We start from the raw sequence: 17370 nt of genomic DNA, 5'->3' as shown, positions 1-17370 counted from the left end.
ACTGTATACAACAGTAATGTTTGGCCTAATAAATATTTTCTGTTTCTACATTGCATTGGTGTTTACAGTGTACTTGTTACCCCTCTCAGCAGATTACTTTCACTGTAGAACATTGTATTGAAATGTAGATATAAACCTATGAAAGACCAACAAGCTTTAGATTTTGAACAACAGTGTTTACATTACGTGTTTGCCATTTGATGCAAATGCTTCATTCTGACATGTGTTTATGGCATTTTGAATGCAGTGTTACATTTTGAAGGAGATGTGAGGCATTTTGCATTTTGTGTGTGCAGTTTTTGGGAATTGTGTGTAGAGTTTTGAAAAAAGGAGACAGTTTTGAAAACGTGTGTAAGCAGTTGGAAAAAACTGTAAGTTCCTCACATATGTAAATAACATCTGCTTCTGTATATAGGTATACTTGACTTAACAAATGACTATAGGAGGATGCTCTACCCCATTTGGACTGTTCAGATGGCAAATAGCATGAAATCACAACAAAACAATAATCTGACTCCATATGTTCAAAGTGAAAACCAATAGTTCCTTCTATGGCTTTATCGATCATTTCAATTGTATATGCTTTCATCATATCAGACTTTACACATATTCCCACTCTCCCAGAGCCTCTGGGGGCTTTCACATGAGTTTTTCTGTTGTGTCCATGCCATACATACCCTTCAATATCGATAGTTACTTGCAGACGCAAATGCGTTTCATTTATTGAGATAATGTCTGGGTTTAAGGATTTTAGTATCATTATTCGTAATTTATTGTTCAAGGTAGTCCATCCATTAACATTCCAATGCGCTATTGAAATAAAATCTCGTAGGGGATGGGAAGCCCCTCAGTATGTAGTAGGTCTTCAAGAGCTATGTGGTCTTGTAGCTGCTTGTTATTATTCTCCAGTTGAGTAAGCAAAGCTGTATGACTATCCTGAATGGCTTTATCCAAAGATATACGTAAGCTGTCAACTTTACTATTCATTCCTATTTCAATACTCAGCTTCATTTCGTCCATCTTTTTTTCATTTTTGTTTACCTAGACTCCTTAGCCATGCTATTGGCACCTTCTTTCTTTGATAAATTCGGCTCCATGCTTTTCTCACCACTGTGTAGATTTCTACTGGAGTCCATATGTTGAGCTCCCGACTGGCACAGTGATCTAAGCACTGCATCTCAGTGCAAGAGGCGTCACTACGGTCCCTGATTCGAATCCAGGCTGTATCACATCCCGCACAATTGGCCCAGCGTCGTCCGGGTTTGGCTGGGGTAGGCCGTCATTGTAAATAAGAATTTGTTCTTAATTGACTTGCCTAGTTAAATAAAGGTTAAAAATAAATATGTTTTAGCGGTTAAGTGTTTCTGTTATTGCTGTTCTAGCTAACGTTAGATAGCCAGCTAAATGTAACTTTATAGCTAGGTTAGCCAGATTACTCGCCAAACAATCCCTGACAAGTCTGTCTATTGACTGTATTTCCCCCTCATGGGATTCAAACTTCAGCTACTTCCATTTACAGAACCACTGGTAGAAACTTGTATTAGAGCTAATGTTGGCTTTGCCATAGCTAGTGCATTTAGATAAAAGGCATTTAGCTAGCTAGTGAGAGAATAGCATTTGCGATTAGCATTATTTAGGCACATTCCAGCTTCCTTAGATGAACTAACTCGTGTTTTGCAGAGATAAAGACACACAAACTAATATTATATTAGAGAAAACATATGTGGATTCATATCCATCATCGTTGTTGTTTTGGAAGAATGTGTTGAGTGCATACTGAGAGAAACAGACACAGTGTAGAGAAACTGTCTGTGTGCCTGTTCAGTGACAGGTGACGGCCGGCGGGGCTTTGTTTATGGCCTAGGCAGCCGCAGGAGTAAGAGAGAGGTCTCTATCGGAGGCTGAGGTAAAGCAAAGCCTAATCACAATTATTATCTGGTTGATTTTTTTTATAGCCTGTCTTGTTTGAGCATTGTAGAGAAGAGTTTTGAAGCAAAGTATTGTTATGGATTGAATAATTATTTTGCACGGTGCTCCCAAAATAATACCCTAGGTCGCACAACTAAATATTTGATTGCATGTTTGGTCACAGTTTAAAGCCCTAGTTACGGACCAAACCGAATTATGCGCTGCTGTCAGTCTGGAACGCAATCATCACATAAAAAATCCTCGCCTCTCAAATATGTGGTAAACAGAAATAAGGAAAACATTTCTGAATACCTAAATAACATTCTCGATATAACTATAGAGATGTCATTGTGAAAATACTAAGCTGTAAACCATAAATCCATTATTTTAGATAGAACAGAAAATGAAGATGTGAAACATCACTACCAGACGAGTCAAAACATTTTTATGTTTCAGATCCATTTGGGTCTTTTGAATGCACATTTGTGGCCTGCTGGAGGTCATTTTGCAGGGCTCTGGCAGTGCTCCTCCTTGCACAAAGACGGAGGTAGCGGTCCTGCTGCTGGGTTGTTGCCCTCCAACGGCCTCCTCCACGTTTCCTGATGTACTGGCCTGTCTCCTGGTAGCGCCTCCATGCTCTGGACACTACGCTGACAGACACAGCAAACCTTCTTGCCACAGCTCGCATTGATGTGCCTTCCTGGATGAGCTGCACTACCTGAGCCACTTGTGTGGGTTGTAGACTCCGTCTCATGCTATCACTAGAGTGAAAGCACCGCCAGCATTCAAAAGTGACCAAAACATCAGCCAGGAAGCATAGGAACTGAGAAGTGGTCTGTGGTCACCACCTGCAGAACCACTCCTTTATTGGGGGTGTCTTGCTAATTGCCTATAATTTCCACCTGTTGTCTATTCCATTTGCACAACAGCATGTGAAATGTATTGTCAATCAGTGTTGCTTCCTAAGTGGACAGTTTGATTTCACAGAAGTGTGATTGACTTGGAGTTACATTGTGTTGTTTAAGTGTTCCCTTTATTTTTTTGAGCAGTGTACATTTTCCCTGAGACCCAAAAGTACATTTTGAATGTGACTCTGGCTATCCGTAAGTTAAAAAACAAACAAGAAAATGGTGCCGTCTGGTTTGCTTATTAATATGAGAAATTTGAAATGATTTATACTTTTGATACCTCAGTATATTTTAGAAATTACATTTACTTTTGATAGTTAAGTACATTTAGACTTTTACTCAAGTTGTATTTTACTGGGTGACTTTCACTTTTACTTGAGTCATTTTCTATGAAGGTATCTTTACGTTTACTCAAGTATGGCGATTGGGTACTTTTTCCACCACTGGGGGTAGGGAGCTCTGTGAGACGATGTGTTTAACGTCGGCGAGGAGGACAGTGAAGTAGCATCCCAAAAATGTACAAGACTGGTGAGAAGTATTATAAATATGTAAGTCCTAGCCAGTACATGCAATTTTGGTGATAATAAAGACTCATTGATCTGTGATAGAATTGTTTGTTCACATACATCTTCCATCTTAGAGAGAGACTGCTAAGAGAGGATAACCTGACATTAGACAAATATGCATATAGGGAGATATGTAGAGCTGCTGAGTTGTCAAGTGAAAACAGTAAAACAAGTCAAGGTAATTGTCACGTTGTCTAATGATTGGAGACAGGCGCAGGAATACGTAATAGGGATTTTTATTTTCTCCACCCAAACAAAAGAGCGAGGTGTAAACCTCTAAATAATACACGGGACTAGACACGTAAAACAAGTGCACAAATACACGTGGCGTCGAAACCAATGCAACAGCACAGGTACTCACAGGACCAACGAACATGGTAACAATAACCGACAAGGACAATGGGGAACAGAGGGCACATACACAGTGGGAAGAAAAAGTATGTGAACCCATAATTACCTGGATTTCTGCATAAATTGGTCATAAAATGTTATCTGATCTTCATCTAAGTCACAACAATAGATAAACACAGTCTGCTTAAACTAATAACACACAAACAATTATAATTTTTCGTGTCTTTATTGAACACACTCACAGTGTCAGGACTGACTGGGCTACTCCAGGAGGCGTATCTGTTCAAGCCATTCTGTTGTTGATTTACTTCTGTCTTTTGGGTTGTTGTCCTGTTGCATCACCTAACTGCTGTTGAGCTTCAATTGGCAGACAGATAGCCTTACATTCTCCTGCAAAATGTCTTGATAAACTTAAAAATGTATTTTTCCATCAATGATAACAAGCTGTCCAGGCCCTGAGGCAGCCTCAAACCATTTTATTTATATTACCATTATTTTACCAGGGAAGTTGACTGTGAACACATTCTCATTTACAGCAACAACCTGGGGAACAGTTACAGGGGATAGGGGGATGAATGAGCCAATTGTAAGCTGGGGATGATTAAGTGACCATGATGGTATGGGGGACAGCTTGGGAATTAGCCAGGACACCAGGGTTAACACCCCTACTCTTACAATAAGTGCCATGGGATCTTTAATGACCTCAAAGAGTCAGGACACCCATTTAACGTCCCATCCGAAAGACAGCACCCTACACAGGGCAATGTCCCCAATCACTACCCTGGGGAATTGTGATATTTTTTAGACCTGAGGAAAGAGTGCCTTCTACTGGCCCTCCAACACCACTTCCAGCAGCATCTGGTCTCCGATCCAGGGACTGACCAGAACCAACCCTGCTTAGCTTCAGAAGCAAGCCAGCAGTGGGATGCAGGGTGGTATGCTGCTGGCAGGTATGTGCTGTTGCATGGGCTTCGATGCCACGTGTATTTGTGCACTTGATTTACGTGTCTAGTCCCGTGTATTATTTAGAGGATTACACCATGATGCTCCCTCCACTATAGTTTACAGTTGGGAAAAGGTTTGTTGTTGTGCTGTGCCTTTTTTTCTCCACACATAGTGTTGTGCTCCTTCCAAACAACGCAACTTTATTTTCATCTGTCCACCGAATATTTTGCCAATAGCACTGCAGAACATCCAGGTACTCTTTTGCGAACTTCAGACGTGCAGCAATGGTTTTTTTGGACAACAGTGTCTTCTTCCATGGTGTCCTCCCATGAACACCATTCTTGTTTAGTGTTTTACATATCGTAGACTCGTCAACAGAGATGATAGCATCTTCCAGAGATTTCTGGATTTCTTCAGCTGACACTAGGATTTTTCTTAACCTCATTGAGCATTCTGCGCTGTGCTCTTGCAGTCATCTTTGCAGGACGGCCAGTACTAGGGAGAGTAGCAACAGTGCTGAAATATCTCCATTTATAGACAATTTGTCTTACCGTGGACTGACTTTTAGAGATACTTTTGTAACTGTTTCCAGCTTTATGCAAGGCAACAATTCTTATTATTAGGTCTTCTGAGATCTCTTTTGTTCGAGGCATGGTTCACATCAGGCAATGCATCTTGTGAATAACAAACTCAAATTTTGTGACTGTTTTTTATGGGGCAGGGCAACTCTAACCAAAATCTCCAATCTTGCCTCATTGATTCGACTCCAGGTTAGTTGACTCCTGACTCCAATTCGCCTTTGGAGAAGTCATTAGCCTAGGGGTTCACATACTTTTCCCAACCTACACTGCGAATGTTTAAATTATGTATTCAATATAGACAAGAAAAATACAATCATTTGTGTGTTATTAGTTTAAGCACAGTGTGTTTGTCTATTGTTGTGACTTAGATGAAGATCAGATCAAATGTATGCATAAATCCAGGTAATTCCAAAGGGTTCACATACTTTTTCTTGCCACCGTATAACATACTAATCAGGGGGAATGGGAACCAGGTGTGTGTAATGAGACAAGACAGTCCGGGGTTGATAATAATGAATCCCGTTCAGTGAAGCCTAGAAAGCTGATGACGTAGACCTCCAGAGCTGGTGAACGGAATGAGCAGCCATACCGGGGGGTCCGTCACAGTAATACAGTTGAGGAAGTACATGCATTGAAATATAGAGCAAATAAAGAAAATGGAAAAATATGCAATCTCAGGCAAATTGTGGGAAAACGCAAGAGAGGAATACAAATAGGCTTTTGGAAAGCAGTGTAAAAAGTGTGGGATGGACAATAATTTTGCTGCAAAGTGCATGTCAAAGCAAGGGAAAGGAAAATTCGTGCATAACCTAACTGAGACAGATGAGATTCTGAGTTACTGCAGAGATTTTAATCACAGCAAAGGGCAGTACAAACAAGAGACCTAGTCTGTTGTTTGTAGCAATAAGCATTGACAAAGAAATAGTGAGATGTCAGTTAGATTGTGGAGAAAGCTGTAATGTAATCCCAATATATCTACTGAACCAGTTGAGAAAACAAACCAAGTCCTAGTGATGTTCAACAAGAGCACATTAAAGCCACTGGGCAAATGAGAGATTAAACAGAGAAATCCACGAAACAAGAAAATGGACTGTCTAGAGTTTGATGTTTATTGTAATGATGAAACCATTAAAATAAGAGCTAAACAGCCCTCCCAGCAGAAGGATTATTAAACCTGTGGAGAAAAGCATGGACTGGATAAGCAGCCTTGTGGTTGTAAAGAAACCAAATGGTAAACTGAAAATACAGTTGAAGTCAGAAGTGTACATACACCTTAACCAAATACATTTAAACTCAGTTTTTCACAATTCCTGACATTTAATCCAAGTAAAAATTCCCTGTTTTAGGTCAGTTAGGATCACCACTTTATTTCAAGAATGTGAAATGTCAGAATAATAGTAGAGATAGTAGCTTTTATTTATTTCATCACATTCCCAGTGGGTCAGAAGTTTACATACACTCAATTAGAATTTGGTAGCATTGCCTTTAAATTGTTTATCTTGGGTCAAACATTTTGGGTAGCCTTCCACAAGCTTCCCACAATAAATTGGGTGAATTTTGGCCCATTCCTCCTGACAGAGCTGGTGTAACTGAGTTAGGCTTCCTTGCACACATTTTTTCAGTTCTGCCCACACATTTTCTATAGGCTTGAGGTCAGGGATTTGTGATGGCCACTCCAATACCTTGACTTTGTTGTCCTTAAGCCATTTTGCCACAACTTTGGAAGTATGCTTGGGGTCATAGTCCATTTGGAAGACCCATTTGCGACCAAGCTTTAACTTCCTGACTGATGTCTTGAGATGTTGCTTCAATATATCCACATAATTTTTCATCCTCAGGATGTCATCTATTTTGTGAAGTGCACCAGTCCCTCCTGCAGCAAAGCTGCCACGCAACATGATGCTGCCACCCCCGTGCTTCACGGTTGGGATGGTGTTCTTCGGCTTGCAAGCCTCCCACTTTTTCTCCAAACATAACGATGGTCATTATGGCCAAACAGTTCAATTTTTGTTTCATCAGACCAGAGGACATTTCTCCAAAAAGTACGATCTTTGTCCCCATATGCAGTTGCAAACCGTAGTCTGGCTTTTTTATGCTGATTTTGGACCAGTGGCTTCTTCCTTGCTGAGTGGCCTTTCAGGTTAGGTCAATATAGGACTCGTTTTACTGTGGATATAGATACTTTTGTACCTGTTTCCTCCAGCATCTTCACAAGTTCCTTGTTTTTTTTAGATTGAATTGCACGTTTCGCACCAAAGTACGCTCATCTCTAGGAGACAGATCGCGTCTCCTTCCTGAGCGGAATGCTGGCTGTGTGGTGTTTATACTTGCTTACTATTGTTTGTACAGACGGACGTGCTACCTTAAGGCGTTTGGAAATTGCTCCCGAGGATGAACCAGACTTGTGGATATCTACAAAAACAAATTCTGAGGTCTTGGCTGATTTCTTTTGATTTTCCCATGATGTCAAGAAAAGAGACACTGAGTTTGAAGGTGGGCCTTGAAATACGTCCACAGGTACACCTCCACTTCACTCAAATTATGTCAATTAGCCTATCAGAAGCTTATAAAGCCATGACATAATTTTCTGGAATTTTCCAAGCTGTTTAAAGGCACAGTCAGCTTAGTGTATGTGAACTTCTGACCAACTGGAATTGTGATAGTTAATTATAAGTGAAATAATCTGTCTGTAAAGAATTATTGGGAAAATGACTTGTGTCATGCACAAAGTAGATGTCCTAACCGACTTATCAAAACCATAGTTTGCTAATTAACAAGAAATTTGTGGAGTGGTTGAAAAATGAGTTTTAATGACTCCAACCTAAGTGTATGTAAACTCCCGGGTGTAGATCTCCCGGGTGGCGCAGTGGTCTAGGGCACTGCATCGCAGTGCTAGCTGCGCCACCAGAGTCTCTGGGTTCGCGCCCAGGCTGGGCTGGGTTCGCGCCCAGGCTCTGTCGCAGCCGGCCGCAACCGGGAGATCCGTGGGGCGACGCACAATTGGCATAGCGTCGTCCGGGTTAGGGAGGGTTTGGCCGGTAGGGAGGGTTTGGCCGGTAGGGATATCCTTGTCTCAGTATGTAAAAAAAAAAAAATTTTTATAAAATGTATGCACTCTACTGTAAGTCGCTCTGGATAAGAGCGTCCGCTCTTGGCCGGGAGGGATATCCTTGTCTCAGTATGTAAAAATGTAATAAAAATGTATGCACTCTACTGTAAGTCGCTCTGGATAAGAGCGTCTGCTAAATGACTAAAATGTAAAATTTAAAAATTTAAACTTCTCAGTTCAACTGTATGTGTAGACCCCAGACCACTAAACAAGCACTAAAGATAAGTTACTTTCCTATCCCAACAATAGATGACATCTTACCTGTCAAAGCAAGAGTATTCAAAGTGTGTGACGTCAAGAATGGTTTCTGGCACGTACAGCTAGAAGTAGAGTCAAGCTAACTGACCATATGCTCTACACTGTGTGGCAGATTTAGATGGTTGAAGATGCCTATGGGAATTAGCCCAGCACCTTAAATGTCCCAAAGGATTCAAGGACTGGTGGGCTTACACATCATCGCAGATGACATTTTGATTACAGGAGAGGGTGATAGCTGGAGATAGCGAACATAGACCATGATGAGAAACTGAGGGCTTTCCTGAACAGATACAGAGAAAAGAACATAAAGCTGAACACAGACAAGTTCAGCCTGAGAAGAAAATAAGTTCCATACATTGGACACCTGCTGATATCGGAAGGACTGAAAATCGATCCAGAGAAAGTTTAAGCAATACGAGAGATGCCAAGACCGTCAGATTTGAAAGGAGTACAACTACTCGGAATGGTGAACTATCTGTCCGAGTTCTACGAGCACTTATCTGACAACTGTGTGTTACTGAGACAGCTGCCAGTTGGATTGGATTAAGATGTGCAAAGAGGTGTTCCTCAAGATGAAAGACACCATTGACAAAGCACCAGTACTGAAGTACTATCACCCTGAAGATGAACTGACACTACAGTTAACACTTTTGGCTTGCCTAGCTTACCATCTTTTTTGTTTCACCTGGCTGCCAATTCCTGATCTTTTGAGAACATAATTTGAGGAGCGAGAGGGATGGAGGATAGAGTTATACAGTATTGCTGAGGGAGAAGGCTCATAGTGAGGACGTCTGGCTACTATTCTGAACACTGAACCCAAGTGGGTGCTACACAGAGTGGAGTGGCTATAAGAGTCAGGCTGGTTCCCAGACTTGCCCTCTACAAGATCATCAGCAGACTCCATTACCATAATCCACCAACCCTTGACCAGTTCTCTCCGCTCAAGCCATGAACTGACCCTCTCCCTCTTCGAAGGATGCAGATTTCAAAGACTTGGCCTCTATTGGTTGACCTGTCATGATATATTGCTTGTTTTTTTTCTCTTGAAGCGCTTTGAGATTCTATGAAAAGTGCTGTAATGCTTCGGAGACAGGACTAGGCACTGCCCTGACACAAGGTAGGAAACCTATAGCATTTGGGAGTCGAGCATTGTCACATACAGAGGAGCTATGCCAAAATAAAAAAAATAATGTTTGGCAGCTGTTTTCGACATAGAGAAATTCCATCAGTATTTCTATAGACACACAAGGTGAGGCGTGACCACACCCCCGAGTAGGGTACAGCCGTAGGGTACTCTCATTACTCCCATGTAATTAGCATAACTTTGGTATCATTCTAAGCAAACTACTGCCACTTTCATTTCGTTTCAATTAATGTTTTCAGTTGCCTCACATGTAGTTATTCACGTACCTGATGTCACAACAACAAATTATTTGCATGATACTTATTCTGCCACTCTAATTTGTTACCCAACCTGTTAACACTGACAGTAAACCTTGTAAAGCTGTTGCATTTTACAATTGTCACTGTTTGTTTACACCTAGCTTTTTCCACCGGTTAGCTAGGGAGAGAAGTAAATCTCGATATACAGTAATTTGCTAGTCTTAAATATGTCACGTACCTATTTACAGTATTTGCCTGCCTTTGAATGGTCTAGGTATTTAGAAAAGTTGATTATTTTTGGCTTTTCTATATCCTTTCAACTTTCCGGAGACCAGCTGGGGAGACAACCCTACCAAATGGCCCAAAGTAGCGCAATGGCAATATCTACACCTATTTGATGGAATCTCCAGGTTTGCATAAATATCCAAATTCAGAATAATATTATAGCTGTTATTTGGATGGATACTGCTCACTAGTCCTTACTACAAGCTAACTATAGCAAGCTTTATTCAATACACATAGCTAGTTAGATACAAACAAGTGTTAGTGACTTACCAGTGATGAACCAGTTAGAACATGTATCGAGTAACCGGAGTTCACAGCTTTCCATCATCATCACAACGTAATATAGCTTGAAACCATGTGGTTCGTCTCCTACTGTGCTAGAATGTAGATCAATCATGATCTGGCCAATTCTGTATTACCATGAAAATAAAATTCCATACCAAAAAAATCCCTAAATTCTACCACACCCTCCCACCCCCAAAAAAACTTCCCAACCCCATTCAACTTTATATACAGTATATCATGCTAAAACACTCCACCCTTAGGATTGTTTAGCATGTTAACAACCATTTCCCCCAATATCTCTTTTGCAGTCTCCACAACAACCTTCAACCTGTCATTTCTGCTTTCCACAACCCGAGTCCTATTGATAACCTTACAAATAAAATCTATGAAGTCAACTTTATTCATTATGAAAGTGTCCTTTGACGCCACACATTCATGAGCACAAGATTTCTGAACGGGCCTCGAAACCATACCAGGACCATCAGAAGCACCAGCCCCGACAGTAGGTCCACTTACTACAGGTACATCCATGTAAGCTCCATCAGTCCTCACTGTAGTTCTACCAATCTGTTTTCCGTCCTAAACATATCAAACATCATGCCTGATCCTATATCTCTGAGCCTCTCTAGCCTCTCTCTGTACCTGGCATCCACCAAATGCTGCACTGTGTTCTCCTCCACAATTACAGCTCTTAACCTTCACATTCACCATAATCATGTGCCTCTCCACCCTTGGCAGATCTTTTGGTTCCTTTACAATGAGCAGCTACATGCCCCATTCTTTGGCATTTAAAACACATATGCATATGGGACAAATTCTCTAACATTGAAACAAAGGAATTTTATCTGTACTTTTCCAGGCAAGACTTTCTCAAACCTCAGCATCACTGATAAGCTTTCACTTCTTTGACCCGCTTTCCTACTGATCAACCTTTTGATCTCAATCACTCTGCCTCCCTTCAGATTTTCTTTAATATCATCTGTGGACATAGATATTGGGACCCAAGTGAGGACCCCTCAATCTAGCATAAGCACCAGGGACATGGATTTTAATCATTTTCCCATTAAGCTTTACATTTTCAAAATATTTTCTTGCTGAGCCTGGCTGCCACATAATATTAACAGTCTACCATTTCCAATGAACCGAGCTAATTTCACTTCAACTACCTATTTCTCTACGGCATTATTTAGTCGGATAGGGTGTAAGTGAAGCCCTGTAGTCTCATCAAACACCATCATCACTTTCCACTCCAACTCATCATTACTCTTGCTTCCTAGCTTGGCCCTCTTTCTGCTTTCTTTACTAGATGCTTCACTGCTTTCTGTATCATGATCTCTCTTCCTATGTCTTTCCACTACCAACGATTACGGTCAACCTGGTCGTTGGGCAGTTGATACAACTTAATTTGGTGTTCTTTTCTCCTGCTATTGTTCAAACAAAATGTTACGCAACAGCTTTTCGACATCTGAAAAGTAGGGTGAGTTGAAGAAAGTCAGTCGGATTCAGCTCTTTGGCTGATAATCATGACGTACAATTCATGCGGCAATCTGTTCATGCTAAAAATTTGACGTTTAGAAAGTGTCACGATCGTTTGAAGGAGTGGACCAAGATGCAGCGTGGTATGTTTCCATCCTTTTATTTGAGAAACTTAAAGAACAAAAACAAGAAAGTGGATAAACGAAACGTGACGCTACATGCAGTGCAGAAAGCAACTACACACATAGTCAAGATCCCACAAATCATAATGGGGAAAATGGCTAGCTAAATATGATCCCCAATCAGAGACAACGATAAAAAGCTGCCTCTGATTGGGAACCATAATCAGGCCAACATAGGTATATAATTTCCCTAGATAACCCACCCTTAATCACACCCCGACCTAACCAACACAGAGAATAAACAGCTCTCTATGGTCAGGGCGTGACAGGAAGTATATTAAAAAAGGACCTGAGAAGATCTCTAGGGTCAATTACCACCCTTCTTCCGCTCTTCATTCTAGTATTTTTTCTCATACATCTCCCCCCAGAATTTAATCAAGTAGCTGCCGCGAGATTTCCATTCTGGGTTTCAGAGATAGCATATTTTATGACATCATAGTCAGGTTGTATACTGGTTATTATTATTATTTTTTTAAATATTTTTTGTCACCTTTATTTAACAGGTAAAGCAAAGCAGTTTGACACATATAACAACACAGAGTTACACATGGAGTAAAACAAACATACAGTCAATAATACAGTAGAAAAATAGTCTATATACAATGTGAGCAAATGAGGTGAGATAAGGGAGGTAAAGGCAATAAATAGGCCATGGTGGCGAAGTAAATACAATATAGCAATTAAAACACTGGAATTGTAGATTTGACAGTAGATGAGTGTGCAAAGTAGAAATACTGGGAAGCAAAGGAGCTAAATAAATACAGTAGGGGAAGAGGTAGTTGTTTGGGCTATTTATAGATGGGCTATGTACAGTTGCAGTGATCTGTGAGCTGCTCTGACAGCTGGTGCTTAAAGCTAGTGAGGGACATAAGTGTTTCCAGTTTCAGAGATGTTTGTAGTTCGTTCCTGTAACGTTCGTCGTTGGGAGAAAGAGAGGAGGACCAAGGTGCAGCGTGGTAAGTATTCATTATCACTTTTAATGAAAACGAATACTCGAACAAAAACAACAAAACACGAGAACGAAACGAAACAGTCCTGAACGGTGAGAATACAAAACACAGAACAGAAAATAATCACCCACGAAACACAGGTGGAAAAAGGCTAACTAAGTATGATTCTCAATCGGAGACAATTAACGACACCTGCCTCTGATTGAGAACCATACCAGGCCAAACGCAAAACACAACATAGAAAAACGAACATAGACAACCCACCCAACTCACGCCCTGACCAACTAAAACAAAGACATAACAAAAGAACTAAGGTCAGAACGTGACAGTTCCAGTCATTGGCAGCAGAGAATTGGAAGGAGAGGCGGCATAAGGAGGAATTGGCTTTGGAAGTGACAAGTGAGATATACCTGCTGGAACGCGTGCTACGGGTGGGTGCAGCTATGGTGACCAGCGAGCAGAGATAAGGCGGGACTTTACCTATCAAACCTGTCGCTGTGAAAAAAAGTGTTTTGTTGTTTTGAGTTCTCCTCAAACAACAGCATGGCATTTTTTTGCAGTAATAGCTACTGTAATTTGGACAGTGCAGTTATATTAACAAGAATTTAAGCTTTCAGCTGATAGAAGACACTTATATGTACCGACATCTGTTGTTTCTCTAGAATCTGCGATCATGACACAAGGTGCTACACGATTTACAATTGTCCCGTTGACGGGACGCCTATCCCTAAGAAGCTAGTACTAGTACGTTTTGCTAACGTCTGTGTAGCAACCAGATAAGCAAAAGATGATATCTTTCCCAAGACATCTTGATAGCGAAAAATGCTTTTATGCCTGATTGTAATGGACCAGTTGGTTGTAATCTGGCTATTAAGACATCACATCCCGTAATTAAGACATCACGTCCCAAATTTAGCCCACTGGCCTCTATTTACAAACAGCTCATATTGTAAAGGGACAACAGAAACCTGGATTAGGGAGGTTCTGATTCTGATTAATCTCTTTATGAAAAGATTCCAGCCGCTAATGAACATGCAGGGAGACTTGGATGCATGTGAATGTACGTTGTAATGCCCAGCAACAAGGTTGGTAATTTAGAGGTGGCAGTTGCCTGGGTACAGAGTAGGTGTGTTGATTTAATGGTGGCTCTTAAACGTTGAAGAGTGGGTGTTGGTTGGTTGTCTGCTGGCATGGGTTACGTCACGGTTTACATGGTTGCACCTGGTGTGATTTAATAAGAGGCAATGAAGGCTTTTGAAGCTGTCAACTGTCTGTCTGGAGCTGTTTTGTCTGTCTGTTTCTCTTGAACAGCTCCTGAACATTGCAGTGGGAATAGGTTCACCCAAATGGCACCCTCTTTCCTATTAAGTGTACTTCCTTTTGACCAGAGCCCATATGGCTTTTGTCAAAAATAGTGTGTTATATAGGGAATAGGGTTCCATTTGGGACGCAGACATATGCTCTAAGGGTTTTCAACTTCATTAATTCACGCCACATTTGAGTTAATCTCCCTTCATTTGATCCACAACCCATTGAAACCACGGCCATATACATAATATTTCCGCGTCTCACATGCCAGTGCTGTTTGGTAGAGTTATCACAAGTTGTTCTTAGTTTTTTGACGGACTGAGAATTGGGAGAGGGATAAATCCAGCTTCCCAGAACAGAGCCTCACTTGGTATTCTACAGAGCGGGTTGGTTGTACCCTCACTGGGCATGAATATGGATGGGACATGGCTGGGCTGATGTGTGTGTGTGAGTTGGGACACTGTGTGTGTGTGTATATGTGCGTATGTGGTGTGTGTGCGTACATATGTGCATTTGCGTGTGTGGTGGAGTCTGGGGGTTGGAAACAGGAAGCTGGGGGTTGTTTCAAGGGGCCAGTGTGCAGCAGTTTTTGAGGAAACAGAAATGTCACGGCTGGCTGGCTACGGTTCCCTGGGTGCTGGCTGTGGCCGCCTGGCTCTTAATTTAGCGTGGCTGATCAGTGCCTGAGTGACAGTTTGGGGAGGGCAGGGGCTGTATGGGGGAAAGGAGATTTCTGGGCCTGGGTCATTACGCCCAATTGAAGGTTTATGGTGCCGCTCCTCCCTGTGTGTGCAATGCTGGACAGGTTTAGAGACAGACAGCTTTAGAGACACACTCCTACATCATTCTCCTCTGGAAGCTCACTCTCTCTTCTGCTTTACCTCTGCGCCTCTCCTGCTGTCCTTTTTTAATTTTCTCCTAATTTTCTTCTTCAGACAGGCAGCAGACTCTTCTCGTCAGTTCTCTTCAGACCTTTTCTCTTTTTTTTTTGGTTCTTTTCTCTCCTGTTATTTTCTCTTCTCTCCTGTCCTTTTCTCTTTTTTCATCTTCTCTTGTCAGTCGAACCTTGAATGTCTTTTAGATTATTTGTATTATTATTTTGCTGTGTGCGTTATTATCTGGCTTGGTTTTCTATTGCTTTTTGTGTTAAAGACTTTTCACATGTTTTAATGCTGGCAGTATGATAACAAACAGCTCCAAGATGCCAATTACCCCTGACTGTAATGGTGTGGTGTCGTTAAATATATTACTGTTGCCTTTACAAATAATTCTCATGCAGCTGAATGTATGTATGTTGAATATTATCACACCACATTCCCCCGTTGCATCACCTCATATCCCCAAGCTAAATCCTTCTCCATATTGCTCAGGTGCTTTAAGCGCTTCAGTGATCTCTGAACTCTACCTATAACCTTTGCCCTCTCCTCCGCTGCAGTTACTTTGAGCTGGAGAGCAGTGGCCTGAGGGAGGAGATCCGCTACCACTACAGCCACAAAGGCAAGCCTCGCTCAGAGTCCTTCCCCTACCGACTAGCCGACGGCCAGTGGCACAAGATAGCCCTCTCCATCAGCGCTACACACCTATTGCTGCATGTCGACTGCAACAGGTAAACGACACACGCAGGCATAAACACATGTACGTGCACGCACGCTTACACACCTATTGGGTAGCATACAATCTAGCCATCTCCATGAGTGCTACAGTACATTCCATACTACCTACCTAGCTTGAACCTCAAAAGAGATGACGAGGTGTTTCTATAACTGGCAACACTCATGTCACCTTTAGCCTAAAATAGCGTCATAGCTAGCAAGATATTGTCAGAGGTGAAACCCCTGATACTGCTGTGAACTAACACTGTAGTAACTCACAGGTGGATGCACACACACGTGCACTAATACACTCGTCCACATGCAGTAACTCACGCACATATACATATACAAACACAAGCACCACAGCTTCCACCACACACACACACACACACACACACACACACACACACACACACACACACACACACACACACACACACACACACACACACACACACACACACACACACACACACACACACACACACACACACACACACACACACACACGTTGAGAGGCTGTGATATTCCCAGCCTTCTCCCATTGCCACGTTCCCTTTGAGCATTCAGCGAGTGTCACCAGTGTCCCCGAGAAGTGTCACAACTGATAAGCTCTGTGTGCTCATCAAGGTAAATATTTGTTAACATCTATTGTTACTCTGGTGACAGGCTGCAGACAGTATGGGATAAGAGAGACAAGCTGTAGACTGTAGGCATCTGTATTTGTGTCACATATCTACACATGCACATACTTATGCACACAAATATGCGCACGCACACGCACACACACACACACACACACACACACACACACACACACACACACACACACACACACACACACACACACACACACACACACACACACACACACACACACACACAGAGAGAGAGTCTCATAAGTCTCATTAAAGCTACACAACTGTCAGTGTTCAACTTTAGCATGTGATAACAATGCAACAGAACAGATGAACCAGAATGACTCTGAATTCGGCCAATTTACTCCCACCCCCCAGTGTTTCTTTATTTATTTATTTATTGGACATAACATACTGTAAAAACACCAGGACATAAGCTCCACTGGATTTAATGTACAAATTATTTTCCCAAGTATTCCCACGCGTAATAGAGAGGTTTGAAATTATTGTGTTTTAGTCAAACATTATATCAGTTTGGGCTTTTTGCTGTCAATTTGCAGTCTACAAATCATTTGTGATTAAAAACTGGGTGCTTTGACCCTGAATGTTGTTTGGCTGACAGCCGTGGCATATCAGACCGTATAC

The 17370-nt window shown here is 41.6% G+C and overlaps 1 protein-coding gene across 2 annotated transcripts in view; it reads left to right on the top strand.

The window, feature by feature from the left end:
* The window catches only part of LOC139563269 (protein kinase C-binding protein NELL1-like), a 498410-nt gene that overhangs the window by 123799 nt on the left and 357241 nt on the right, over positions 1 to 17370 (top strand). For both annotated transcript variants that reach the window (XM_071381775.1, XM_071381774.1), the window contains exon 4: positions 15931 to 16101. In XM_071381775.1, coding sequence (XP_071237876.1) covers positions 15931 to 16101 — 171 coding nt within the window. The remainder of the gene's footprint in view (positions 1 to 15930; positions 16102 to 17370) is intronic.

The sequence above is a fragment of the Salvelinus alpinus genome, chromosome 33, assembly GCF_045679555.1.
Source record: "Salvelinus alpinus chromosome 33, SLU_Salpinus.1, whole genome shotgun sequence".
Taxonomy (NCBI): domain Eukaryota; kingdom Metazoa; phylum Chordata; class Actinopteri; order Salmoniformes; family Salmonidae; genus Salvelinus; species Salvelinus alpinus.
Note: the sequence above shows the minus strand (reverse complement) of the source record. Positions and strands in the feature narration are given on the sequence as shown.